This window comes from Zea mays, chromosome 1, assembly GCF_902167145.1.
Source record: "Zea mays cultivar B73 chromosome 1, Zm-B73-REFERENCE-NAM-5.0, whole genome shotgun sequence".
In the NCBI taxonomy this organism is placed as follows: Eukaryota; Viridiplantae; Streptophyta; class Magnoliopsida; order Poales; family Poaceae; genus Zea; species Zea mays.
The window spans coordinates 244,360,586-244,385,563 of NC_050096.1; the positions used below are offsets into that span (position 1 = coordinate 244,360,586).

The 24,978-nt window shown below is 51.1% G+C and overlaps 1 protein-coding gene across 1 annotated transcript; it reads left to right on the forward strand.

Annotated features, from left to right (window-relative positions):
- The first annotated feature begins 17,631 nt into the window (after positions 1-17,631).
- Positions 17,632-19,830, forward strand: LOC100383582 (uncharacterized). Its single transcript, NM_001176230.1, is given in 2 exon segments — positions 17,632-18,049; positions 18,473-19,830. Coding segments are annotated over 2 exon segments (1,152 nt in total). The 5' UTR covers positions 17,632-17,988; the 3' UTR covers positions 19,564-19,830.
- Positions 19,831-24,978: the final 5,148 nt, after the last annotated feature.

The window sequence follows — 24,978 nt, forward strand, 5'->3', positions numbered from 1 at the left end:
GTAACTTCCATTGGTCGTATTAGTAGCCGATTGAAATTAGCCAATTCACGTCGGCTATTGACAAAGTGGACGAAAGTTAGCAGAATAAAGCCGCTAGCTCGCACTGTAACTTCGATCAGCCATGTTAGTAGCCGATTTTTGTCAGCTTAGGCAGTCAAGAAAATTAGCTACTAACATGGTCAATAGAAGTTAGTGGAATAAAGTCATCCTCCTCCCATTGTCGCTCATACAAATCACTCACCAACACACACGACCAGGTGGCCATTGGTTGCTGGCACAGCCGCATAGGCGATACAATGTTGCTACCAGCCCCCACCGCTTAGTCGTCGTCGAGCTGCTTGGTCCTTGCCACCCATCTCTCGCTGCCCAACCACCAAAGTGCCACTACTGCTGCCGTGGACCTACCATGGAATTGTCGCATTGTCGTCATGCCACCTCCATGTCGAGCTCTCCCACCCAAGCCACCGCCCTACCCTTGCCTTGCTACAATGCATATCGTCGGTCGGGCTGTGTCACCTCCACACCCCGCACTCGCACCTGTTAAATCTTCTACTAACAAGGTAACACATGCTCTTCATTCTTTACATTACATGCATATAAATGTTTAATTCCCATCGATCATCCAATGTAGTTTATGCATGAAGGATGGCAGAGGTTATGCATCAATAACTCTTTCTTATGGTTAGAACATAATTATAGGCGAGCATCGTTGATGGATATATAATGGTTGAAATAAGAGTGGGGATCATTTATTGACAATGCCTTTAGTTTTTTAGCAACTACAATGGGTATTGATGTATTGTCGCAACTATAAATCTAAGGACAAAAGGAAGAATGAAACTACACCTTTGTACCTATGGTTTCATGAAACCAAGCTACACGATGGCTATTGAAGATTTTGTTTCATGTATATGTACGACTATTTGTCGGGTACCATAATTAGGGGTACCCCCAACGGTCCTAAACACGGCTGGTAATCACCATCAGCACAAGCTGCAGAGACTGATGGGCACGATTCAGGTCAAGGCTTCGTCTGCTCAAGGGACGCGATCTCGCCCCGCTCGAGCCCAGCCTGAGGCAGGAACAGTAGTCCCAGACGAATTCTCGCCTCGCCCGAGGGCCTCTTCAAGCAACGGGCGCACCCTCGTCTCGACCGAACCCCAGCTCGAGCAGGCTTCGTTGTGAAGCAACCTTGGCCAAATCGCCGCACCAACCGACCGTATCGCAGGCGCATTCAATGCAAGGATCGCCTGGCACCTTATCCTGACACACACGCCTCAGTCGGCAAGGTCGAAGTGACCGCAGTCACTTCGCCCTTCCACTGACCGACCTGACAGGAAAACAGCGCCGCTCGCCCCTCTCCAACTGCTGCGCCACCCGCCAGGGTGAGGCTGACAACAGCTAAGTCCAGCCTCAGGCGCAACAGGAAGCTCCGTCTCGCCCGACCTTGGGCCTTGGCCTCAGGAGGAGGTCTCCGCCTCGCCCGACCCCAGGGCTCGGCCCCCACCTCGGCCTCGGAAGGTGGTCTTCGCCTCGCCCGACCCTAGGGCTCGGCCTCAACCTCGACCTCGGGAAGAATCGCGTCCTCGCCCGACCCCGGCCTTGGCCTCAGGAGGAGTCTCCGCCTCACCCGACCTTGGGCTCGGACCGACCATGCCACGAGGGTACATCATTACCCTACCCCTAGCTAGCTCATGCTACGAGGGAACAAGACCGACGTCCCATCCAGGCTCGCCCTGGTAACAAGTAATGATGGCTCCCGCGTGCGTCCATGACGATGGTGGTTCTCAGCCCCCTACGAAAGCAAGGAGACGTCAGCAACATCCCAGCAGCCCCGACAGCTGTGCTTCTATAGGACTCAGGCACTCCTCCGATGGCCACGATACCGCTTACATAGGGCTCTAGCACCTCTCCGACAGCCACGTTGGCATGTACACAAGGCTCAGACACCTCTCTGCCGGACACGTTAGCGCATAGCTACACCCCCATTGTACACCTGGACCCTCTCCTTGCATCTATAAAAGGAAGGTCCAGGGCCCTCATGCGGGAGGGTCGCGCGGGAGGACGGGCTGACGAACAGGCTCGCTCTCTCTCTCCCTCGCGAACGCTTGTAACCCCTACTGCAAGCGCATCCCCCTGGCACAGGATAACACGAGCCACGTTTTTCCCCCTTGTGTTCCATCTCGCGCCAACCCATCTGGGCTGGGACACGCAGCGATAATTTTACTCGTCGGTCCAGGGACCCCCCGGGGTCAAAACGCCGACAGTTGGCGCGCCTGGTAGGGGCCTGCTGCGTGTTGACGAACAACTTCCCGTTGAGTTCTAGATGGGTAGTCTCCAGCAACCTCTTCATCCCGAGACGCTGCTCCGCTTCGGGAGCCTTGAGTTCATGTCCCTCGACGACAGCTACGACATGGTACTCCTTCCCCCGCAGCGCGACAGCGACAACGGCGGCCGTCAGCTCGCTAGGCAGCGGTGAACTCGACGACGTCTTCCCCTCGTGGCGGAAAAGCAGCATCCGGGTTTGTCCCGCCGCCTTCCTCGCCACAGGAGGAGGAGGCGGGGCAACCGTGGCCAGGCAGGAGGCGACATCTCGTCGGCTGTCGAGCGAGTCAACGACGCCGGCACCCCAGCGGGGGACATGTCGAGCATTGACCTCGCGCCCGAGACGACGACGAGTGTCGTTTCCCCGCAACATGCCAGCCCCAAGCAGACAGATGACGTCAGCACTCTCGCGGAAGACTTGCTGGGCGTTAGCCTCGTACCTGAGATAACGGTGCAGTCCGTCCCCGACGCGACTTCATCACCATCCATCGATCGAGAGGTACCGTCCGTTTTCCACCCTGTGCCTTTTAGATTCAGCTTCGATCCACCAAGCGACCCCGCTTCGGTGAGCGCTTTCATAAAGGCATATCCTAACCTTCCGGGGTACCATATGTGGTCAACCTGGGACCGACTGACGGTCGTCTTGACCTACGGGCCCCTGGGCTCCGAGGAAGAAGACGAGCCCGACTCTGGTTGGGATTTCTCCGGGCTCGGTAATCTCAGTGCCATGCGAGACTTCATGACCGCTTGTGACTACTGCCTCTCTGATTGCTCTGATGATGGCCACAGCCTTGACGACGAGGGTTGTGGCCCAAGTCGCGAATGTTTTCACGTCGATCTAGGGGGTCATGACGAAGGCAACCACCTTGGTATGCCGGAGGATGACGATCCCCCTGGGCCTGCGCCTCGCGTTGACATCCTGCGGGAGCTAGCTATGGTCCCAGTCCCTGCGAGGGGTCAGGACACACAGCTCGAGCAAATCCGCGAGATGCAGGCGAAGCTCGACGAGGAAGCAGGACAACTTGTGCAGCTCCGGCAAAACATCGAGCAGGAGTGGGCAGGCCGAGCACTGGCCGGAGAAGCGCGTCATCAGGCCCGGGACGTCCAGTGTCGTATCGCTGACGATGCCAGGGCAAGGCTGCCCCCGGCCTCCAGCGGGGTCGGCTAGAATCTGACTGCAACAACAATACTACTCCGAGCGATGCCGGAGCCGTCCACCACCGAGGGGCGGCGTATCCAATGAGAACTCAAGAATCTCCTAGAGGACGCCACGGTCCGACGGGCCGAGAGCTCTGCCTCCCGAAGGCAAGGGTGCCCCCCGGAGCATCGCGCAGCAACTTCCTGATTCATGCGGGAAGCCTCGGTCCACACCGGGTGCACGCGGGTCGCGACGCCTGCAGCCCCGGGTCGCCTCGGCAACGAGCACCACTGCCGCGACCATCGAACCCGCCTCGACGAGATGGTGCGCCGAGGCTACCACCCCAGGCATGGGGGACGCTACGATAGCGAGGAGGATCGGAGCCCCTCGCCCGAACCACCTGGTCCGCAAGCCTTCAGCCGGGCCATACGACGGGCGCCGTTCCCAACCCGGTTTCGAGCCCCGACTACCATCACCAAGTACTCGGGGGAGTCAAAACCGGAACTGTGGCTTGCGGACTACCGGCTGGCCTGCCAGCTAGGTGGAACAGACGATGACAATCTCATCATCCGCAACCTCCCCCTGTTCCTCTCCGACGCCGCCCGAGCCTGGCTGGAGCATCTGCCTCCTGCGTAGATCTCCAACTGGGACGACCTGGTCAAAGCCTTCGCTGGAAATTTCCAGGGCACATACGTGCGCCCTGGGAACTCTTGGGATCTCCGAAGCTGCCGCTAGCAGCCAGGGGAATCCCTGTGGGAGTACATCCGGTGATTTTCGAAGCAGCGCACCGAGCTGCCCAACATCACCGACTCGGATGTCATCGGGGCATTCCTCGCCGGCACCACTTGTCGCGACCTCGTGAGCAAACTGGGTCGCAAGACTCCCACCAAGGCGAGCGATTTGATGGACATCGCCACCAAGTTCGCCTCTGGTCCGGAGGCGGTCGAGGCCATCTTCCGGAAGGACAAGCAGCCTCAGGGATGCCAGCAGGAAGACGTCCCTGAGGCGTCCGCCCAGCGCGGCACGAAGAAGAAAGCCAAGAAGAAGTCGCAAGCAAAGCGCGACGCCGCCGACGTAGATCTTGTCACTGCCGCCGAGCACAGGAACCTTCGGAAGCCTCCCGGAGGGGCCAACCCGTTCGACAATATGCTCAAGGAGTCGTGCCCCTATCACCAGGGCCCCGTCAAGCACACCCTTGAGGAATGCGTCATGCTTCGGCGCTACTTCCATAAGACCGGGCCCCCGGCGGAAGGTGGCAAAGGCCAAGACAACGACAAGAAGGAGGGCGACAAGGCAGAGGAGTTCGCCGAGGTCCACGGCTGTTTCATGATCTACGGTGGGCGAGTGGCGAACGCCTCGGCTCGGCACCGCAAGCAGGAGCACCGGGAGGTCTGCTCAGTGAAGGTGGCAGCACTAGTCTACCTAGACTGGTTCGACAAGCCCATCACCTTCGACCAGGGCGACCACCCCGACTGCGTGCCAAGCCCAGGAAAGTACCCGCTCGTTGTCGACCCCATCATCGGCAACACCAGGCTCACCAAGGTCCTCATGAACGGAGGCAGCAGCCTCAACATCATCTACGCTGAGACCCTCGGGCTCTTGGAAATTGATCTGTCCACGATCCAGGCCGGTGCGGCGCTTTTTCACGGGATCATCCCCGGGAAGCGCGTCCAGCCCCTTGGACGACTCGATCTGCCCGTCTGCTTCGGAACTCCCTCCAACTTCCGCAGGGAAACCCTCACGTTTGAGGTGGTCGGGTTCCGAGGAACCTACCACGCGGCGCTGGGGAGACCGTGCTACGCCAAGTTCATGGCCGTCCCCAACTACACCTACCTCAAGCTCAAGATGTCGGGCCCCAACGGGGTCGTCACCGTCGGATCCACGTACCGACACGCGTACGAATGCGACGTGGAGTGCGTGGAGTACTCTGAGGCCCTCGCCGAATCCGAGGCCCTCATCGCCGACCTAGAGTGCCTCTCCAAGGAGGTGCTTGATGCAAAGCACCACACCGACAACTTCGAGCCAGCAGAGGCGGTTAAGTCCGTCCCTCTCGACCCCAGCAACGACGCCTGCAAGCAAGTCCGGATTGGCTCCAAGCTCGACCCCAAATAGGAAGCAGTGCTCGTCGACTTTCTCCGCGCAAACGCCGAGGTGTTTGCGTGGAGTCCCTCGAACATGCCCGGCATACCGAGGGATGTCGCCGAGCACTCACTGGATATCCGAGCCGGTGCCCGACCCGTGAAGCAGCCTCTGCGCCGTTTCAACGAAGAAAAGCGCAGAGCCACAGGCGAGGAGATCCACAAGCTGATGGCTGCAGGGTTCATCAAAGAGGTATTCCATCCTGAATGGTTAGCCAACCCTGTGCTTGTGAAAAAGAAAGGTGGGAAATGGAGGATGTGTGTAGACTACACTGGTCTAAACAAGGCATGCCCGAAGGTTCCCTACCCTCTGCCTCGCATCGATCAAATTGTGGACTCCACTGCTGGGTGTGAAACCCTGTCATTCCTCGACGCCTATTCAGGGTATCACCAAATCAAGATGAAAGAGTCCGACCAGCTCGCGACTTCTTTCATCACACCTTTTGGCATGTACTGCTATATTACTATGCCATTTGGCTTGAGGAATGCAGGTGCGACATACCAGAGGTGCATGAACCACGTGTTCGGAGAGCACATCGGCCGAACGGTCGAGGCTTACGTCGATGACATCGTAGTCAAGACAAGGAAAGCCTTCGACCTCCTCTCTGACCTTGAAACGACATTCAAGTGTCTGAGAGCGAAGGGTGTGAAACTCAATCCCGAGAAGTGTGTCTTCGGAGTCCCCCGAGGCATGCTCCTGGGGTTCATCGTCTTCGAACGGGGCATCGAGGCCAACCCAGAGAAAATCGCGGCCATCACCAACATGGGGCCTATCAAAGACTTGAAAGGAGTACAAAGGGTCATGGGATGCCTTGCGGCTCTGAGCCGCTTCATCTCGCGCCTCGGTGAAAGAGGCCTACCCTTGTACCGCCTCTTAAGGAAGACCGAGCACTTCACTTGGACCCCCGAGGCCGAGGAAGCCCTCAGAAACTTAAAGGCGCTCCTTACAAGTGCGCCCATCTTGGTGCCCCCCGCTGGAGGAGAAGCTCTCTTGATCTACATAGCCGCAACCACTCAGGTGGTCAGCGCCGCGATCGTAGTCAAGAGACGAGAAGAAGGGCATGCATTGCTCGTCCAGAGACCGGTTTACTTCATCAGTGAAGTGCTATCCGAGACCAAGATCCGCTACCCGCAAATTTAGAAGCTACTGTATGCAGTAATTCTGACACAGCGAAAGTTGCGATACTACTTCGAGTCTCATCCGGTGACTGTGGTGTCATCCTTCCCCCTGGGGGAGATCATCCAGTGCCATGAGGCCTCGGGTAGGATAGCAAGGTGGGCGGTGGAGATCATGGGCGAGACAATCTCATTCGCTCCTTGGAAGGCCATCAAGTCCCAAGTCTTGGCGGACTTCGTGGCTGAATGGGTCGACACCCAGCTACCAACTGCTCCGATCCAACCGGAACTCTGGACCATGTACTTTGATGGGTCGCTGATGAAAACAGGAGCTGGCGCGGACCTGCTCTTCATCTCACCCCTCGGGAAGCACCTCCGCTACATGTTGCGCCTCCATTTCCCGGCGTCAAACAATGTGGCCGAGTACGAGGCTCTGGTTAACGGGTTGCGCATCGCCATCGAGCTAGGGGTTCGGCGCCTCGACGCTCGTGGCGACTCGCAGCTTGTCATTGACCAAGTCATGAAGAACTCCCACTGTCGCGACCGGAAGATGGAGGCCTACTGCGACGAAGTTCGGCGCCTAGAAGACAAGTTCTACTGGCTCGAGCTCAACCACATCGCTCGATGGTACAACGAGACTGCGGATGAGCTGGCTAAGATAGCCTCGGGGCAGACAATGGTTCCCCCGAACGTCTTCTCCAGAGACATACATCAACCCTCCGTCAAGACCGACGACACGCCCGAGCCCAAGGAGGCCTCGGCCCAGCCCGAGGTATCCTCGGCCGCCGAGGGTGAGGCACTGCACGTCGAGGAAGAGCGGAATGGGGTCACGCCTAATTGAAACTGGCAGACCCTGTACCTGCAATATCTCCACCGAGGAGAGCTACCCCTCGACAAGGCCGAAGCTCGGCGACTGGCACGGCGCGCCAAGTTGTTCGTCTTACTGGGTGATGAAAAGGAGCTCTACCACCGCAGCCCCTCAGGCATTCTCCAACGATGCATATCCATCGCCGAAGGACAGGAGCTATTGCAAGAGATACACTCGGGGGCTTGCGGTCACCACGCAGCACCTCGAGCCCTCGTTGGGAACGCCTTCCGACAAGGCTTCTACTGGCCGACCGCAGTGGCCGACGCCACTAGGATCGTACGCTCCTGCCAAGGGTGTCAATTCTACGCGAGACAGACGCACCTGCCCGCTCAGGCCTTGCAGACGATACCCATCACCTGGTCGTTTGCTGTGTGGGGTCTGGACCTCATCGGTCCCTTGCAGAAGGCACCCGGGGGCTTCTCGCACCTGCTGGTCGCCATCGACAAATTCTCCAAGTGGATCGAGGTCCGACCCCTAACCAGCATCAGGTCCGAGCAGGCGGTGGCGTTCTTCACCAACATCATCCATCGCTTTGGGGTCCTGAACTCCATCATCATCGACAATGGCACCCAGTTCACTGGGAAGAAGTTCCTGGACTTCTGCGAGGACCACCACATCCGTGTGGACTGGGCCGCCGTGGCTCACCCCATGATGAATGGGTAGGTGGAGCGTGCCAACGGTATGCTTCTGCAGGGACTTAAACCGAGGATCTACAACGACCTCAACAAGTTCGGCAAGCGATGGATGGCTCTCCTGAAGCGGCGGTCAAATCGTCTACAGGCTCACGTCCCCTCCTGGAGCAGCAGGGGAGCCCTCTCCCACGGCGTGAAGACAACGCGCCCGTGTTCCGTTCCTCAAACGACTCGCGCACGCGCAACGGCCGCCCTGCGAACCACCCGTCTCGTCGCATTAACTCCGCGGCAGGGCAAGCGACACCTTTGGCAGGCGAAGCGAGCATCGTTTCACCTCCGCCATAATGACCGCGTCAAAAAAGGTGCGCCACACCGTTTAAATTCATATCCTTTTCCTCTTCCCCTTTCTCTCTCTTACTACAGGGACCGGGAAAGGGGATACTTTGAAAAGGATCCTTCTCCGTGAAGGAAGCGGGCCCCGAGCCCTCCTACTGATCAGGGGTTCAAAGGCTAGCCCCTCGGAAGGGTTCGACAACCGCCCCAGAGCACTCAGGCTTCAGGCTCATTACTGATCAGGGGTTCGAAGGCTGGCCCCTCGAAAGGGTTCGACAGCCGCCTCAGAGCACTCGGGCTCCGTGCCCACTACTGATCAGGGGTTCGAAGGCTGGCCCCTCGGAAGGGTTTGACAGTCGCCCTAGAGCATGCAGAGCGAGGGATGACTCTGGGTACGTCCATTACATGGCCGAGGCTCGGGCTACGCTCCCGAGGTACCCTAGGACATTTCCGAGACCAGCAGGAGCGATTTTGTAACGGAATCCCACCAGAGGGAGGCATCGAGCCCTCGGACCCTATCGAACGGGACCGGGTCTGGCAAATCACATGCAGGTACTTTTGGAGCGCGCCTCTGGGCCACTAGCTGACCCCTATCGAACGGGGCACGGGCGTCCACTCGGATCACCCGTTAGCAACTCACTGGAGACACCTGTTAGAAATATGCCCTAGAGATAATCATAGAGATGAGCATATTTCTTTGTATCCATGATATATATATTGCTTAATTGAATATCCATGGAAGGCACCTTGTATTGATTAGCAATTATGTGAATTGTTTGTGAGATTCTTTACTTATATGGTTATTCTAAATGATGTCCCTAGTCAGAGTCGATGACTAGCACATGTATTAGTTGATGACTACATTTCACAAGTCATGAACATGGAGATGTTAAACTGATAATGTGGGCGCATGTATGACATGAGGCTGGACCGACCCAACGTGAGATATTGTAATATAGTTCTCTTCTTGCAACATGAATACTGTATCCTTAGACCTGAGATTGTCGCATGTTCTCAAGATGTGAATTGACTTACTTAGGGACTATCAAACGCTATCTCGTAACTGGGTAGTTATAAAGGTAGTTTTGGGTTTGTTAGGAAGCATGCTGTGAGGCATGGTCAGTCAAGATGGAATTTGTCCCTCTCTTTGTGAGAGAGATATCTCTGGGCCCCTCGAGTGATTGGATCAAGAAATGCATGGCCGTGCTAGGGTTAAGAGTTAACCATTGAAAGGATTCCAATTCACAGTATCGAGAAAGAGAGGTCAGCTTAGAGCCAGACCAAATATCGTGAGACAAAGGGAACAGCATGTACGTAATGTCGCAATGGTTCGTCTGATATGATCTTTACGTACACATAGGAGTTGACATGTCTTGCTAGAGGCCGCTGTCAATTATTGGGCCAAGTAAGAGTACTCGGGCTATGTCTATTTGTACGTGAACCTATAGGGTCACACACTTAAGGGGAAGGAAGCCTAATTCGGATTAGATCCGAAATTAGACTGGGCTTTAGGGTTAATGATGGGCCTCGGCGTCAGAAGCCCACCATAACGCCTATATAATGAGGGGCGGGGGCGCGGTTAAGGATAACCTAATTCGCCACCAGCGAACTAACAGCCGTCGCCCACCTCTCGCCCTCGCCAAGCCGCCGTCGCGAACCTAGCAGTTCGGTACGCGGTGCTTCCTCCCTGTACGTGTGGATACCTCGGAGGTGCTACATCTGGAGCACTTGGGCGAACCGTGCGAGGACGTGAAGGACGCCGGCGACTGCACGGCACTGCTCGACGCGTTCGTCTACATCGAGACGTCTTCCGCTGCTCTGCGCGTCTAGTGGTAATTCCATGACCTATAACCGCAGTAGTTCTTGGTATTATGGGGATGAAAAATTTTGTTTTGCGCTAGCGTAGCCTCCCCGTAATCCTACAACACCATGTTCGGCGCCCTCCGAGGGCAACATGGCGCTTCCCCCCCCCTTCCTCCTTGCGGAAAGGCGACGAAGGGGCGTATGATAAAAGTCGAGACAGTCCTTGATCGTCCTCTCGCTCCATGCAGAGGCTCGGGGGCTGCTCTCGCAAACCCGGCTACGGCCAAACCGTTGACAGCGTCAACAAACCAGCCTGAGGGCTCGGAACCTGACCATGCACCCGGGCTACAATCAGATCGCATGAGGGAACAACCAGACCGGCCGAGGCATCACGAAAGGCATTAAGACCTCAGAGAAGTCAAACCACTCCTCCGAGGCCACGGGGGCTACACCCGACGGGTGCGCTCGCGCTCACCCACCGGAACAAAGTGTAACCGAGAAAGACCGGTCCCCTTGCAAAAAAGTGCGGCAAAGCCTCCAAGCGAGTACCAACACTCCCTTTGAGGCTCGGGGGCTAGTATCGGGTACCGTAATTAGGGGTACCCCCAACGGTCCTAAACACGGCTGGTAATCACCATCAGCACAAGCTGCAGAGACCGATGGGCACGATTCAGGTCAAGGCTTCGTCTGCTCAAGGGACACGATCTCGCCCCGCCCGAGCCCAGCCTCAGGCGAGAATAGTAGTCCCAGACGAATTCTCGCCTCGCCCGAGGGCCTCTTCCAGCAACGGACGCACCCTCGTCTCGACCGAACCCCAGCTCGGGCAGGCTTCGTTGTGAAGCAACCTTGGCCAAATCGCCTCACCAACCGACTGTATCACAGGCGCATTCAATACAAGGATTGCCTGACACCTTATCCTGACACACACGCCTCAGTTGGCAAGGTCGAAGTGACCGCAGTCACTTCGCCCTTCCACTGACCGACCTGACAGGAAAACAGCGCCGCTCGCCCCTCTCCGACTGCTGCGCCACCCGCCAGGGTGAGGCTGGCAACAGCTAAGTCCAGCCTCAGGCGCAACAGGAAGCTCTGCCTCGCCCGACCTTGGGCCTCGGCCTCAGGAGGAGGTCTCCACCTCGCCCGACCCCAGGGCTCGGCCCCCACCTCGGCCTCGGAAGGTGGTCTCCGCCTCGCCCGACCCCAGGGCTCGGCCTCAACCTCGACCTCGGGAAGAATCGCGTCCTCGCCCGACCCCGGCCTCGGCCTCAGGAGGAGTTTCTGCCTCACCCGACCTTGGGCTTGGACTGACCACGCCACGGGGGGTACATCATTACCCTACCCCTAGCTAGCTCAGGCTACGGGGGAAGAAGACTAGCGTCCCATCCAGGCTCGCCCCGGTAACAAGTAATGATGGCTCCCTGCATGCGTTCATGACGACGGTGGTTCTCAGCCCCCTACAGAAGCAAGGAGACGTCAGCAACATTCCAGCAGCCCCGACAGCTATGCTTCTATGGGACTCAGGCGCTCCTCTAACGGCCACGATACCGCTTACACAGGGCTCTAGCACCTCTCCGACAGCCACATTGTCATGTACACAGGGCTCAGGCACCTCTCTGCCGGACACGTTAGCGCATAGCTACACTTCTATTGTACACCTGGACCCTCTCCTTGCATCTATAAAAGGAAGGTCCAGGGCCCTCATGCGGGAGGGTCGTGCGGGAGGACGGGCTGACGAACAGGCTCGCTCTCTCTCTCCCTCGCGAACGCTTGTAACCCCTACTGCAAGCGCATCCCCTTGGCGCAGGATAACACGAGCCACGTTTTCCACCCTTGTGTTCCATCTCGCGCCAACCCATCTGGGCTGGGACACGCAGCGACAATTTTACTCGTCGGTCCAGGGACCCCCTGGGGTCGAAACGCCGACACTATTGTAATTTGAATTGAACTATGGATATTTATGTGTGATATGTGAGAAGATATTTGTAAAATGTGTGATGGGTAAGATATTTGAACCATGGATATTTACATGGTTGTTTATATCGATGTTGTATGAGTTATGAATAAAATGATATTTGAATTATTTCGTGTGGTATGAACGAATGAATTTTATGCGATTTATATGGATAGATAAATAAAAACAATCTATTTTTGGTACTGGCAAACCATTAATTTCTGTCGGCTAAATAGGTGGTGACGGAAGTTAGTGCGACCAAAGATAACTTCTATCGACTAGATTAATAGCCGACATAATTAAGTTAACTAATTTCTATTTGCTAGGCCACAAGAAAATGAAAGTTAGCACGACTAGAGGTAACTTCCATCGGCTACTTATTAGCAATGGAAATTAGCTATCTTCCATCGGTGGTCAATGGAAGTTAATAATTTTTATCACCTAACGAACATCAGTCGAGAACTAACAAAAGTGAGTCCAAGCCGACAGAAATAAGCTAACTATCGTTGATACACTCTAATTTCCATCAGCCTCTAACCAATGAAAGTTGTACAAATTACTTTGTGTAAGGGCTATTTGGTTGTGGGTGAGAGTGGAGTGCACTAGTAGCCTTGGAAATGGGAGTCGGTGTGGTATTTATAGCCACCAACCCAACCATCTATTTGAGTTGGCTTGACAAACCCAACCTAGCTAGGATGGGAACTTGGGTTGGTTGAGTTTTCAAACGATACTAGATATTAGAGAAAGGTACCCTAGTAACTCGGCCTAGCCAGGTTTGAGTAGAGGATAGGAAAGGATGTGTTTTCTACCACTTTCTTCCTTCTCACGCACTTCTAGGTTTTCTTGAGCATCACTACTTGTCTTAAACTTTAGTGAATCGTTCCTCTTGATAGTATGACAACACTCAACTCAAAATAAATATAGAAAATATTTGAACCTCCAATTGGGAAGGTTGTCCTATCTACAAGAGGATTCTAGAAGGATAAATATCGCAAATATCTTATCAGGTTAGAAGATGGGATCATGAACCAAGCAAATAAGAAAGAAACACATGTAAAGATATATATCGATTCCCTAATAGGCTTGGATGCAACCCATATCTTGTAATTGACCCAGATACATATCCTATAAACATCGCCCCTCCTTGGACAATAAAAGGAGAGCAATAAGCTCCAAGAGGGTAGATCACTAGATCGCATTGCATAGCAATTGACACCACCACAAATAGAACATAGGGTATTATCTCACTCCAAGAGCTCAAACCTATACAAATCTTCATTACTCCTGTGCATTTACCTTTAGTTCTTGATTACATGACCAATCCCATAAATTCACTATCGAAAAATCTTTGATAGTTGGAACGCCAGAGAGTTGATGGCAACCATGGGTTTTGCATCAGGAGAAGAAGTCGTCTTCAACACTCTCAGATTCATCATTGATTTGTTTGGGAATTTTGGGCTTATCCTAGACACTAGTGGTTCTAGTGTCCCTCAATCAAGTTTCTGAAGATCCAATCTACACTACAGCGAATTTTGGTCGATCCAATCTTATGGCATCGACTCAGACTTGAATTCAACCTTGACACTGACTTAGACTTATAATCAGGTCTGGTTTGGAATCTGACTCTAACTAAAATTTAGACCCATATGATCTTGAAGACCGTTTCGTATTCATGGAAAACTCTAGACACCAAGATGGTCACCTCCCAAACCATGCAAATGACAATGTTGATGCATTAACTAGGATCCAGAGGAACTAATAAGACCTAGGAGCACATCTAGTTTTTCCATGACTATATTCAGATGGTTGATTTTCATGCATAAGTCTATGCAACACCAACCCAAAATATCATGACAGTGAAGCTCCTTCTTGGTAAACTCACACCACTGCTTCCTAACGACAACATGTAGGCTTACAAAGACCTAGAAAGATCAATAACATGATGACGTATGACGTACATGGTTGTGTTCTAAGGCCCCTACAATTCCAATGCCGATTCATGACGTTGTTGAGTCCTCAGATGATCTAACTTTAAATGTGCAAGAGTAACCCAAGGAGCGTTAGAGTAGTCAGTAGACTGAGTCCTAGATCTCTCCATTTGTGATCATCACAAAGGGACTCGGCTACCACCTTGGTCCACCTCTAACTAGCCTTGGACTCCTCCTCCTAGAATAAACACTTGTATAGTTTTAGATCGCTACCATCAGTAGTAGAGCAGGGATAGCCTTAAGCATCTGAATCAAAAGTACGATAGATAATAGGCAGAACATGAAGATTCTAGCTATGACCGAGTCTATCCTGAATAGGCTCCAGGGGACTCTTGGCTTCCAAAATGAAAACATTTATATTTGAAATAGAGAAATAAGACTAAAGGTCATAGTGTGGTTAAGGCCACACTTTCCAAATTAAAATACAAATAAGCAAGAATCCAAATCTCCTAAGGATCTCTCTAGCAATGCGAAAATGGAAGTGAAAACCATAGGCTAAAGAGATGATTCATTGGTGTAGCCCTTCCCTTATTTATAGAGGGATTTTTCACATTCCTAAACTATCCCTAGATACATAGAGTAAACCACTTAGCCAAGGGCAAAATGGACCAACTCTTTAATATTATGTTCTGACGGCCATGCTTCCTTCATAAGATTGCTTTGCCTTGACGCACCCTCCGCGATGGATCCATGTGTCGTCCCCGATTCCCTTCTGAACCATGTCGTCAGGTTTTGTGATCAAACCCATGAAAATCGTCGTTGGGTGGTTTTTAGACTCAACCACCAAACCTTTGTAGGTAGCTGTTGGGCTCTGACAAGCGGGCCCCCAACACTTGAAAGTGGACAAGTGACATGATGAATGACAAAACGGTTGGTAGGTGAACTATAGCATCTCGTTGTGCGTGTCCCATCCAACTACATGATGTGGGTATTTATAGGGCAACTGGGGGTAGGTGGCTCAAAATACCATCATACCCTTGGTTACCTGGTACATCATTGGAAATTTCCGTTCAATGGGGTAATTACAACACGGTGTTGCTAGTGGGCAGGTGCACTTAAATGTCTACCCGCTGATTACACTAATCGGTGGGGCCTCTAAGGCACCCTACGGTGGACTAACAGCCTAACAGGGACTGCCTCTTCTAGGTCTTCGCTATTGTGGGACCTTCTTGACTTGGTACACCCCGTAACCAACATGGGTTGATCCACACCGAGGTCTCTTGAACTGTTGTGGGTGACAAAGTCCTCAACATTTGCTCTCCGTGTTTGGGCCTCCCGGGCCACCATGGTGGAGGTATTCGCTTGTGGGGAGCCCCATGGTGGGCTTTCGCTGTCGTATGGTGGTTGGAAATAATAAGAGCGAGGGCCTGAAATTTTCGGTTTGGCCTAGCCCTGCGATCAGGTATGATTAGTTATCGCCTAGAGGCAAGTTTACGAAGGGATGATCGAGGTCAACGACGTTAGGCTCAGCCTTCGTCCCAATAGTAGCGTACTCCATATGCATCCCTAATGTACTAGACACATGTTCTGCTTGTCCTCAACCATGTCAGTAACATGATCCGCATTGCCATGTCCTCACGTCTGGTGATGTCTGTAGGTGTTAGCCACTACATCAGGTCACTCATCTTCTCCAGTCCTCAGTCAAGACTCATTGCTCACCCTTCATCGCTCTCGGTCCATAAGTACGAACCCTTATGAACTTCAACTTCGTCATCGACTATCGCCTTTAAACTCTACAAGTGTGTATCACAAGCCAAGACACATGTTGCACACACATACTCACGATCCGGTTAGTCCATATGACTCAACCCAAGACACTACATCGTTGACAACCACTCATCACAAACCCAAACCACAAGAGCACACATCAATCTTGTGTTCACAATAAAAGATATAATAATAAAGATTTCCAACTTGACTTGAGGAAAAATAGTTTATAGCAACAAATAAGATCGAAATAACTTGTGCCATCACGTGACACTAGCAAACAATAAGAGCCGCCATAGCTTAATCTAATAGTTTAACTAAATGTCATGTGAATAATGTGTGCCATTACTTGACATTACTAATCAATACTTATATACTACTACGAGTGGTTTAGTATATCTTCTAAATTTAATATATACATATATAGGGTTGTGATTATACTCCTCTCTAGCAATAGTGATTTTACTCCTAGTTTTTCAAATTTGTGATTTTACCTCTTCATTTTAAAAACGAAGCGCTACCATACCCTTACGTCATTATGTAGTTAACAGTGTTAAATCTGATGCGAAAAGACAAGGATGCTCATGTAATTTATTGTGATTTTACCCTTATTATATTATTATATTACGTAATTATGATTTTGCCCCTGTTAGGGTTTTGTGCCCATATAGAATAGAATAGACCTTTCGCTCATTTCTTTTCTTATTTTTTTATTTTTGAATCCCTATTTCTAATTTTTTTTTGGCTAACTGCGTTGAGAGGGAGGAGTAAATGGTAGCTTTGTTTTCAATAAGGATGGATAAAATCACGAAATTGAAAAACGGAGGGCAAAATCACAATTGCAAGACTAGTGAAGGGTATAATCACGATTGAATGGTTGAATGTTTATCTCTGAATGACCGAAGTAAACCTTGAATTGTTGAGTGTATCTTCCTCGTAAAATTTTAAAAACAACAAATGATTGAATATATTGTTCCTGTTATACGTTAATGTAAATCTTAAATGGCTAAAGTAAACCTCGAATGGTTGAACTAAACCTTGAATGGCTGAATATTTGGTGTGGTGGACGGATCAGTCCCGTTAATTACACGCGGTTGGTGCAGTTAATTTGTTCTCTGGTCGGCTAGTCCGGATGGACCTTTTGATTCAGATGATAGACTTCATCCTGCGAGATGATTAGCATGTGGGTACATATATATATGGAACGTATTAGGTGCAAACCGTGCCAGCAGTCATAGAATGTTTCTTTGAAAACAACTTTTTCAGTGTGCATCAGCTTTCAAATCGACCATTCCATCTCACATGATATAATTTTTAATTATAGATTTTATACTTAAACTCAAAATACTTACCAGGTTTGAAGGATAACCCGAACTCAAGCCGACGACCTCGAACAGCGGAACAGGGTTCCCATTTGGCAGTTGGGCACATGAGACGCAGGTGTCCTTGTTCCTGCCCTCTCCCGGTACGTACCATACATGCATGATTCATTGTGCTCCGATCCTGGTGCAAAGTGCGTAATAGCGTAGCGTTTAATTAGGTGCTGTGTGTGTTTTGTGAAAGCTATGATATGCTGCGGCTGCTGATAAAGCAGCGAAAGTGATGCCCCACTGGAAAAACGTCCTGCTCCGGCTACCTCCTCCAACTCTTCTCCCTCCGGCCGTTGGTGGGGAGGAGGACGGAAGATAGCATCGCCACCAGCTTCTTTTCCTCCCTCCTCCTCCATCATCCATCTCTCTCTGCCTCTTCCTTCCACCTGAAGGAAGCCGGTTCGGGCGTCCTGCTCTCGCTCAGCTCGGCACCCCCGCGGAAACCGAACCAGGAGAGCCCAGCCCCGTCTTCTTGGTTGCTCGTCTCTCTGTTTGTCAGCAGCCTGCTGCTGCTCTTGCTTCGGCTTCAGAGAGGCGCCAGGGCGCCCAGCGGATTGCCTCCGTTCTTGGTGCTCTCCGAAGAAGAGATAGTAGAAGATAGAGATCGGAAGGATTGTCTCCCATGGGGAACTGCTTGGGGGGCAGCTCCTACGTCAACAAGGTCTCCTCCACCGCAAAGCCAGGTGAGTCTAGTTCCTCCGCCGGTTCTTGCCTTGCTTTCTCCTTCCACATGTCTATACCCTTGATTGAGCAGAGCTCTGTGTTGCGTTCCACAAACGCCTGTATTCCGAGCAAAGAAGTAGAACTGTAAAAGTAGGAGGAGTATATGCTTGTGGCTTTCTTGGCACTCTGTTTCGGTTTTCTAGGCAACCCGAATCCAGAACTAGAGTCTAGAGGATCGTTTTTAAAATAAAACAGCAAGCCTGTTTAGTTCGTAATCTCAATTGAATCAGTAGAACTGCACCTTAATCACAAACAAAAGAAGTTAATTAATTATGAGGAAGAAGCTAATTAATTGGACCAATAAATCCTTACCAATTATTTTCTGACGTTCTCACGACGCTCTTGGCTTGGCGTTTCAATTCCGGGATTCGGCCGGGGTGCAGAGAGTCCTCCTAAGGTGCAGAGCCCGTCGGAAGTGGACCGGAGCGACGACCGCAAGCTGCCATCGAACCCGGGCGAGGTAGAGGCCCTGCGGCGGGGCGCGTCGGCGGCGACGCGGCGGAACCCGCTCGTGGCCTTCTCCTTCTCCGAGCTCAGGACGGTGGCCAACGACTTCCGGAAGGACGCGCTCATCGGCGGCGGCGGATTCGGCCGGGTGTACAAGGGTTCCTTCGCGCCGCCGGCCGGGGCGGCAGACCCGAGCGGCGGCACCCTCCCGGTGCCGGTGGCCGTCAAGGTGCACGACGGCGACAACAGCTTCCAGGGCCACCGGGAGTGGCTGGCGGAGGTGATCTTCCTGGGCCAGCTCTCCCACCCGAACCTGGTGAAGCTGGTCGGGTACTGCTGCGAGGGCGAGCACCGCGTGCTGGTGTACGAGTACATGGCCCTGGGCAGCGTGGAGTCGCACCTCTTCTCGCGCACGTCGCCGCCGCTGCCGTGGGCCACGCGGATGAAGATCGCGCTGGGCGCGGCGCGCGGGCTGGCGTTCCTCCACGACGCGGAGCCCCGCCCCGTGATCTACCGCGACTTCAAGACCTCCAACATCCTGCTGGACGCCCACTTCAACGCCAAGCTCTCCGACTTCGGGCTGGCCAAGGACGGGCCAGTCGGGGAGCAGTCGCACGTGTCCACCCGCGTCATGGGCACCTACGGCTACGCGGCGCCCGAGTACATGATGACGGGCCACCTCACGGCGTCCAGCGACGTCTACAGCTACGGCGTCGTGCTGCTCGAGCTGCTCACGGGGCGGCGCTCGCTGGACCGCTCACGCCCGCCGCGGGAGCAGGCGCTCACCGACTGGGCGCTCCCGGCGCTGCCGCACAAGAAGCGCGTGCAGGGCATCGTGGACCCAAGGCTGGCGGGCGCCGGCTGGGACGACCCGCCGCCCGCCAGGGCCGTGCAGAAGACGGCCATGCTCGCGTACCACTGCCTCAACCGCAACCCCAAGGCGAGGCCGCTCATGCGCGACGTCGTCGCGTCGCTGGAGCCGCTACAGCAGCCGCCGGAGGACCCAAACGCCCACGCCGCCTTGTGATGTGAGTAGTGTGTTGTTGAGACATCGGAGATCTGCCAATGCAAGCTGCTGGCCGGATGAAGTGCAGCAGGAACGGCGGCTGGCTGGTCGGGGCTGTCCTTGTCCTTCCCGGCTGTCCGTTCCGTGGAACGAAAAGGAACGAAGCAAGGTACATGATGTGACTGATGGAAGTATGTGCGCGTGTATCATATGGTTGGTACTAGCTTAGCTAGGCATGGGCAGAGACGATACATGCATCATTGCTTCTTCATTGTTTCCAGTTTAGTTATTGGCGCGACCGGTTCAGGTTATAGATGTACATCCGGTCCACTCGACACGGACATGGCTCAGGCACGCTCAAACCCGACATGAAGAGTGTTGTGCCTGGCACGGCACGAGATTGGTCTGGGCCATGTCGAACCGGGTCACAGGCCTCGAATCATGTCCAATCACGGCACAAACGGGCTTAGGTTAGGCCATGCCGACCCGACAACCCATAGGGCCATCACGGGTTATGCCACCCACTCGCGCGGCACGTCTAACTTCACATAAAATCCCAGATTACATAGAAAAACCTAGATTTCACAAGAAATCCCATAGTACATCATAGAAACAGGTTTCAATAATCACTAAACATTTGTAGGAATATTTCAATCTCACAATTCACAAGCACAAGACACAAGCACACATAAACATATGAAATGAGATAATTATGGAGCTGTTAGTGCAATAGCCACCTCATTAAAAACCTTTTTAGGCAAAAAAAACTTACCTCGTGAGAGAAAAAAACCTAAGGAAAAAAGAGTGCAGCCCAGCTCCTAAGACAAAAGTTCATCAGTTCATACAGTCCATTACAAGAATAAGAGGGTACAGGAAGTCAGGAACTGAGAAGCAACCAGCCAAAACTAAGCTCTACCACCACCACCACTAGTTTATGTTGTTGCTGCTTCTGGGTCATCAAGGTACAAGTTTTCATGTTTATCTTCAAGACGATGGCAAGAATTTGAGGACCGAGAAACACTGGACAGGTTTAGGGTTAGGGTTACGGACCAAGAGAGGAGAGGTTAGGAGGGAGGGAGTATATATGTCCAAGCACGGTGCACGGAGAACGGAGGCGATGACCATTGCGCGGTCGGAGCACCAGAGACAATAGCCGGAAACCAGACGAACAATGAACAACTGTGGTGGACTGTGGATCCGGGAGAGCAGAGATCCGCAAGTGGAGGCAGGGCCGAGGAGGGGGATTAGGGTTGGGGTGGACTGGCCGAGGCGAGGCAGGGCCGGGGTATATTCTAGGCTCCCGGGCCGCCGCCATGCCGACCTCCACTCTGGGTCGGGACGGGACGGGCACTGTGGGCCAAATTTCGTGGCCCAGACCGACCCACCGACTGAGCCGTGTGTTGGGGTCTCTTTTTCTGCCGAAGGTCCTTAGAATAAACGAGATTCTTTGATTCATCTAATAGACATACCGCATGACCAAATGTCTAAGCTAGAACGACAAACCGAGGAACGCAAGAGACACGATAAAGCTTCGTTAAGTGTCATAGCTTTGGCTTAAGTTAGAATTATGGATCTGTATTAATTATTTGTGTACTTGCTCATGTTAGAATTATTAGTCTTCCTTTAATTTTTAGTTATATTTATATAAAGACAATCATAATAGTATTGAGATGTAATTATGGATCTGTATTAATTATTTATGAACTTTGTGCTATAATGTTAAATGGTCATGAGTATTTTTGGAAAATATTCTGTTTAAAAAACATTTTTGTGAATACATACCAACAAAACAATTGTCGTATATAAAAATAGATATATCAGACAATCTAAAGGAAAAACTATGTCATTCCAGACAAAACCTCTATTTTATGGATCTGGAAGTATGTTTCACTATACGACGGTTCATTTATAGTGATCTACAGTTGGTTGCTAAAAGCACCTTCAGCGATCTACGATTGGTCGCTAAAGATCTTTGGTGACCTATAAATGTCGTCGCTAAAGGCTTTAGCGACCGACCGTTGGCTGTAGTTGTTATACATGGTATGTTTGGTTTGACTTTTGGCTTTGGCTTTTGCCCTCTAAAAGCCAAACCATAGGGTTGGATCCATGAAGCACCTTTTTTAAAAGCCAACTTTCTCGCTGTGCAAAACTGAAAGCACCTCTAGACCTGCTTTTAGTGGCTTTCGGTTGAACTGTGAAAACATATATCGAAGAACTTTTAACGGATTTTAGTGGTCTCTACCAAACGATTTTTAGTTTTTTAACACCTCACATCCCACAACAGCTTTTTTTCACAGTTCACAGCCCACAATAGCTTTTTTTCACAGCCACAGTCCAACCAAATAGACCTTTAGCGACCAACCGTGGGTTGCTATATTATACATTTAGTGACCAATGGTGGGTTGATATATGGTATATTTAGAACCAATAGAAAGTTGCCCCTACTGACAGTGATGAACCTAAAAGTCGCCTAGAGGGGGTGGATAGGCGGAAACTGAAATTTACAACTTTAAACACACTACAAGTCAGGGTTAGCGTTAGAATAAAATCCGAGTCCGTGAGAGATGGGAAAACAAATCAACTAAGAAAATAAAGCGAATGACACGGTGATTTGTTTTACCGAGGTTCGGTTCCAAAGAACCTAGTCTCCGTTGAGGTGGTCACAAAGACCGGGTCTCTTTCAACCCTTTCCCTCTCGCAAACGGTCACTTAGACCGAGTGAGGCTTCTTCCTTAATCTCATGGGTCACTTAGACCCCGCAAGGATTACCACACAATTATTGTCTCTTGCCTCGCTTACAAAGCACTTGAGAGTAAGAAGTGAGAAAGAAAAGTAAGCCAAGCAAACAAGAGCAACAAAGAAACACAAGTAATCCTCTCACAAGTCCTAATGCACTAGAATTGAATTGGGGACTTTGATCGGATTGGTGGCTTTGATTTGTGTCTTGGAGTGTTGCACTTTGCTCTTGTATTGAATGGAGAGTGTTGAATGCTTGGATGGTTGGAGTGGTGGTGGTTGGGGGTATTTATAGCCCTCAACCACCAATTCAACCGTTGGGGTGGCTGCTGTCGATGGGCGCACCGGACAGTCCGGTGCGTCAGCCACGTCACCCAACCGTTAGGGTTCTGGCGGTTTCGACCGTTGGAGCTTTGTCTTCTTGTGGCACCGGACAGTCCGGTGCTGCATCGGATAGGTACTGTGCACTGTCCGGTGCGCCTCTGGCGGCTGCTCTGACTTCTGCGCGAACTGTCCGCGCACTGTAGCGTTGCAGGCGATCGTTGTAGCCGACCGTTGTGCTGGCTAGCCGTTGTTCCGCTGGTGCACTGGACAGTCCGGTGGCACACCGGACAGTCCGATGAATTATAGCGAAGCGCGGCCTTAGAAACCCGAAGGTGAAGAGTTTGGAGTCGTACGGCCCTGGTGCACCGGACACTGTCCGGTCGCACACCGGACAGTTCGGTGCGCCAGACCAGGGTACTCTTCGGTTTCTTTTGCTCCTTTCTTTTGAACTCTAACTTTGATCTTTTATTGGTTTGTGTTGAACCTTTATGCACCTGTAGAATATATAATCTAGAGCAAACTAGTTAGTCCAATTATTTGTGTTGGGCATTCAACCACCAAAATTATTTATAGGAAAAGGTTAAACCCTATTTCCCTTTCAATCTCCCTTTTTGGTGATTGATGCCAACACAAACCAAAGCAAATATATAAGTGCAGAATTGAACTAGTTTGCATAAGGTAAGTGCATAGGTTGCTTGGAATTAAACCAATATTTTACTTCTACTAGATATGCATGGTTGGTTTCTTTTATTTAACATTTTGGACCACATTTGCACCACTTGTTTTGTTTTTGCAAATTCTTTTGGAAAATCGTTTCAAAGTCTTTTTGCAAATAGTCAAAGGTATATGAATAAGATTTCGAGAAGCATTTTCAAGATTTGAAATTTTCTCCCCCTGTTTCAAATGCTTTTCCTTTGGCATAAACAAAACTCCCCCTGAATGAAATTCTCCTCTTAGCTTTCAAGAGGGTTTTAATAGATATCAATTGGAACTTATACTTGGGATGCTTTTGAAAATGTATCAATTGAAAATCAACATACCAATTTGAGATATATATCAACTAAGAATTTTTATCATAATATACCAATTGAAAAGACAAACATAAATCATCATTTCGAAATTTTTTGAAGTTTGGTGGTGCGGTCCTTTTGCTTTGGGCTAATACTCTCTCCCCCTTTGGCATTAATCGCCAAAAACGGAGACTTTAGGAGCCCTTGTACTTTCTCCCCCATTGGTACAAGTAAATATGAGTGAAAGATTATACCAATTTGAGAGTGATGTGGAGTGATGGCGAAGGGTAAATGATACCGATAGAGTGGAGTGGAAGCCTTGTCTTCACCGAAGACTCCATTTCCCTTTCAATCTACGACTTAACATAGAAATACACTTGAAAACACATTAGTCGTAGACATAAAAGAGATATGATCAAAGGTATATAAATGAGCTATGTGTGCAAAGTTTCAATCAAAGTTTGATAATCAAGAATGTTTAGCTCATTTCTAAGTTTGGTAAAGGTTTTCTCATCTAATGGTTTGGTAAAGATATCGGCTAATTGTTCTTTGGTGCTAACATAAGCAATCTCGATATCCCCCTTTGTTGGTGATCCCTCAAAAAGTGATATCGAATGTCTATGTGCTTAGTGTGGCTGTGTTCAACGGGATTATCCGCCATGCAGATTGCACTCTCATTATCATATAGGAGAGGGACTTTGCACAATTTGTAGCCATAGTACTTGAGGGTTTGCCTCATCCAAAGTAATTGCGCACAGCAATGGCCTATGGCAATGTACTTGGCTTTGGCGGTAGAAAGAGCTACTGAGTTTTGTTTCTTTGAAGCCCAAGACACCAGGGATTTTCCCAGAAATTGACAAGTCCCTGATGTGCTCTTACTATCAATTTTACACCCTGCACAATCAACATCTGAATATCCTATTAAATAAAAAGTGGATCCCTTGGGGTACTAGAGTCCAAACTTAGGAGTATAAACTAAATATCTCATGATTCTTTTTACGGCCCTCAGGTGAACTTCCTTAGGATCGGCTTGGAACCTTGCACACATGCATACGGAAAGCATAATGTCCGGTTGAGATGCACATAAATAGAGTAAAGATCCTATCATCGACCGGTATACCTTTTGATCTACGGATTTACCTCTCGTGTCGAGGTCGAGATGCCCATTTGTTCCCATGGATGTCTTGATGGGCTTGGCATCCTTCATTCCAAACTTGGTATGTCTTGTATGTAGTCTGTTTGGCTGATGAAGGTGCCCTCTTGGAGTTGCTTGACTTGAAATCCTAGGAAATACTTCAACTCCCCCATCATAGACATCTCGAATTTTTGAATCATGATCCTACTAAACTCTTCACATGTAGATTTG